At 33.8% G+C, this 3,930-nt stretch overlaps 1 protein-coding gene across 1 annotated transcript; it reads left to right on the top strand.

The window, feature by feature from the left end:
• Positions 1-639: 639 nt before the first annotated feature.
• On the top strand, positions 640-3,448 carry LOC103501078 (tocopherol O-methyltransferase, chloroplastic). The gene is made up of 5 exons (XM_008464565.3): positions 640-1,292; positions 1,936-2,040; positions 2,189-2,392; positions 2,571-2,673; positions 3,007-3,448. The coding sequence occupies exons 1-5, from the start codon at positions 768-770 to the stop codon at positions 3,108-3,110; spliced, it is 1,041 nt and encodes a 346-aa protein (XP_008462787.2). The 5' UTR covers positions 640-767; the 3' UTR covers positions 3,111-3,448.
• The last annotated feature ends 482 nt before the right edge of the window (positions 3,449-3,930 follow it).

The following is a 3,930-nucleotide window of genomic DNA, read 5'->3' as shown; positions in this document are numbered from 1 at the left end:
GAATTGAAATTAGGTAAACATGATTGATAGGAATTAAGTGAATTTTAATTAATTGATTAAATTAATCAAAGGACCAAATAAGAATTTTGATTTTTGTAAAAAGCCAAAAGTCAAAAGGTTGACTTTTGACCTTTGGAAATCAAATGTTGACTTTGAACATGGGTTAGTGAATAATTCTACTATCACCTTTTTTTTTATGAATAAGGTATGTGGTTATTATGTTGTTCATGTTCATCCATTGTTCTTTCACCTAGTCGACCATCTAATATCTAATTGTAGATTAAGTGTCAAATTGTTGAGGAAATGTGATTTGTATTTGTATTGCCTATATAATGGGCACGTTAGTAGGTTAATTTGATAATGAAACTTGTTGAATTTTAGAGATTTGACAAAAACTAGATGTGATCGAAAACAATTTATATTGGCTATTAGTGTTAACATTTTGATCATTATGGTTACCGCTTGACCCTTAGAGGTAGAGGTAGAGGTAGAGGTAGTGGTAGTGGTAGAGATAACAAAAATAGTAGATGGGACACAAATTAAATTAATTGTGATCTAAAACAATTTAATTATTTTACCATTAGACCAACTTGCATTAGTTTGGTAAAAGTGGGCGCCCTCATATATCTTACAAGCAATACCCCACATGAAAAATAACGTTTGTCCTTGGTGTATCTTCTTCTCTCACAGCATCTCCGTGTTTGCTTCTCGTTCCCAACAAATTGGCATCTGACATTGCTCCCTTCTTTATATTATAACCAACAGCAATGAACTTCACCGCAGCAACTCCAATCCATACGTCCTTCTATCCTCCTTCCTCTCTCCATTTCAATCGCCTCAACCCCACAATCCTCAATCCCATCTCTCTCCGCCCTTCCTTTTCTTCCTTCACCCCTCGCCGCTCCTCTCCTTTCCTTGCCTTCGCCGCCACCACTGCCTCCGACCACATGGACTCCCATCGCCTTCAGAAGGGAATCGCCGAGTTCTACGATCAATCCTCTGGCCTTTGGGAGAACGTTTGGGGCGAACATATGCATCATGGATTTTACGATCCTGATTCTTCCGTTTCCCTCTCCGATCACCGCGCTGCGCAAGTCCGGATGATTGAGGAGACGCTTCGGTTCGCCGGTGTGGAGGAGGCGACTGCGGTGGTGGATGTTGGGTGTGGGATTGGGGGAAGTTCTAGGTATCTGGCCAGGAAATTTGGGGCGAAATGTAGAGGTATTACTTTGAGCCCTGTTCAAGCTAAACGGGCTCAAGCGATTGCTGCCGCCGAAGGATTAAGTGATAAGGTATGTACGGTCTCTGAATCATTTGTTCTTATTTGTTCTTCTACATTTGTTCTTTTTGCTTTACTTTGAAGATCTTTTCAGTGACGCTGACGTTTACTTTGATTTGATTCTAAAACTTGGAAATTAGTCCTCAATCAACTAATACAACCAGAATAATGAGTGGCTTCAGGACGAGTCCTTTTCAAGTTTGGCTGCCCATATAATTACTATATTTCAGATTGTTTATTGGTTGGTTCACCATTCCAAGTTTGATCTATTTTAGTGCTCAGTGATAGTGTTTTTGAAATAAGCTAGAGTGATCTTTGAAATGAATATAGAAAAAGTATTTGTTGGGTGGCGAAACATAGGTCTAACAAGCAAAGATAAGAATTTGAACGTCAGGCTTTTTAGTCAAAAGATATGACTTAACCAATAAAACCATATTGATGTTAAGTGAAAAGGGTAGGAAAAGTCAAAAAGAATCCTTTTATTCTCTTTTGAGTTCAACAATATGTGAAGGTGAGAACACTAGCTTCTCATGTTTTGTGATAATTGTAGAAGACATAATATAGAGTATGAATGTATAGAAATATTAAAATGAAAGATTTGACATTATAAATGTGGGATTGACATGATTCTGAGGAGGATTATTGGTGAGTGGTAGGTGTGTTTTGAAGTGGCAGATGCTCTGAACCAACCATTCTCAGATGGGGAATTTGATCTGGTATGGTCCATGGAGAGTGGGGAGCACATGCCCGACAAATCCAAGGTTTTTTATTTTTCCTTTACCTTTACTTCCCTTTCTTTTAGAAGTTACTGTTTGTTTGTGTGAAGTTACTGTTTGTTTGTGTGTGTGTCTTTATCTTTTTTTTTTTTTTTTTTTTTTTTTGTTGATATGCTTCTTTCAAACTCTACAGTTTGTTAGTGAACTAGTTAGAGTTGCAGCCCCCGGAGGTACTATAATTATAGTTACATGGTGTCATAGAGACCTTGGGCCTTCTGAGAGTTCGTTGCAGCCATGGGAGTTGAAGCTTCTTCAGAAGATTTGTGATGGCTTCTATCTCCCTGCTTGGTGCTCCACTGCTGATTATGTCAAATTACTCCAATCCCACAATCTCCAGGTACTATTTATTACTGAGCTATCATGTCTATTTATCATTGATGGTCCTTGAAATTTAAAGTAGATCAGTCAAAATATTTAAACAACCACTAAAATTATAATTGATGGAACCCAAGGCATGTGGGGGGAATGATGAGAGTTAATTTTGGGATGTAAAGAAACGGGATTTTTGTTGATAGGATATAAAGAGAGCAGATTGGTCTGGGAATGTAGCTCCGTTTTGGCCAGCAGTTATTCGCTCTGCATTCACTTGGAAAGGCTTCACATCACTCTTACGAACTGGTAAACATCTCTCACACTAATAAATAAATAAATAAAATCTTCTCTCACTTTTTAATTTCAAATATTATTATATTATTGTAAAATAAATCAAAATATTTTCGAATTTATCCCTCATACAGTGGGATCTTGTTATATTGCTAAATATTTTGATCTCCTAAAAAAATGGATTAACTAAAATTATAGACAAAGTTTTGTATGTTTATGAATTTAATTTTGTAAAAAAGAATTGTTTGTTTTAAAATTTGTGTATTTCTTTTGTGGTTAAAAACAGATTTTGATGACTTGAAAAGCGTGTTTATTGAATTCGGTTATATTATTTGTTGTTACAATTAGGATGGAAAACAATAAAAGGAGCACTAGTAATGCCATTGATGATTGAAGGTTTCAACAAAGATCTCATCAAGTTTGCCATTATTACTTGCCGTAAGCCACAATGAAGAAGAAGCTTCTTAGTAGACTTTTCCATAACCTAAACCAATCACTATAAAACCTCACAACCAAATTATTCCCTCCTAGTAATTCTTCTTCTTCTTCTTCCTTTTATTTTCTTTTTATGTTGCATTTCTTGCCTTATTACTTAATTTTTAGCTTTTTTTTTTTAAGAGTTAGTTCCTTTCTTTATGTTAGAAATGGGTTAGATTTTTTCCGCATCCTTCAACTTGTTTTTCTTAATGTATATCTATTTGTGTTAGTAGGTGAAACATTCACGTTATCATTTGTAATTGTTAAGAGACTTGTATATTTAGTGAAGGAGCCTATGTTCATTATTATTAAATTATGTATTCGATTTTTTATAATCTAAACGAAATAATTATTAATTAATTACATATAGAAATATTATTTTGGAAGACAAAACTTACGATAATCTATTTTAATTTAGATAAACTATTATTTGTATTTATCATGATAGAGGTAAACATAGATAGTAATGTATTTTAGTTTATTTTATTATATTTAAAAATTAAAAAAAAGCATAAATATAAATGTTTCAAACTATTATTGAATTATTTGCTGTAGTTTACTGTACGTCCAAAAAATAATGTGGGGAAATCTAAACAATGTGACGTGTAGGATATAATTAAAAATGTAGAGAGTTTGGTTTTGGCGTTTTCGTTTATTTCTTGTCCATATTTCTAGATAAGGTTAATGATTTTTAATTCAAACGTTTCTTTGTTAAGAAACGAAATTCAATTTGCACTTAAAAAAGTAGTTAACCGTTGTAGTTTAACTATTAAAAAAATAACATATCATTTAAAT

Source organism: Cucumis melo, chromosome 11 (genome assembly GCF_025177605.1).
Source record: "Cucumis melo cultivar AY chromosome 11, USDA_Cmelo_AY_1.0, whole genome shotgun sequence".
Taxonomy (NCBI): Eukaryota; Viridiplantae; Streptophyta; class Magnoliopsida; order Cucurbitales; family Cucurbitaceae; genus Cucumis; species Cucumis melo.
This window is presented reverse-complemented; position numbering and strand designations above follow the sequence as displayed.

What these genes read in the sequence shown, in the direction of transcription:
- LOC103501078 (XM_008464565.3), top strand. Translation starts at nt 768, where the DNA reads ATGAACTTCACCGCAGCAACTCCAATCCATACGTCCTTCTATCCTCCT. An exon ending in ACATGCCCGACAAATCCAAG is followed by an intron (nt 2,041 to 2,188) that starts GTTTTTTATTTT and finishes CAAACTCTACAG; the next exon opens with TTTGTTAGTGAACTAGTTAG. An exon ending in TCCAATCCCACAATCTCCAG is followed by an intron (nt 2,393 to 2,570) that starts GTACTATTTATT and finishes TTTTGTTGATAG; the next exon opens with GATATAAAGAGAGCAGATTG.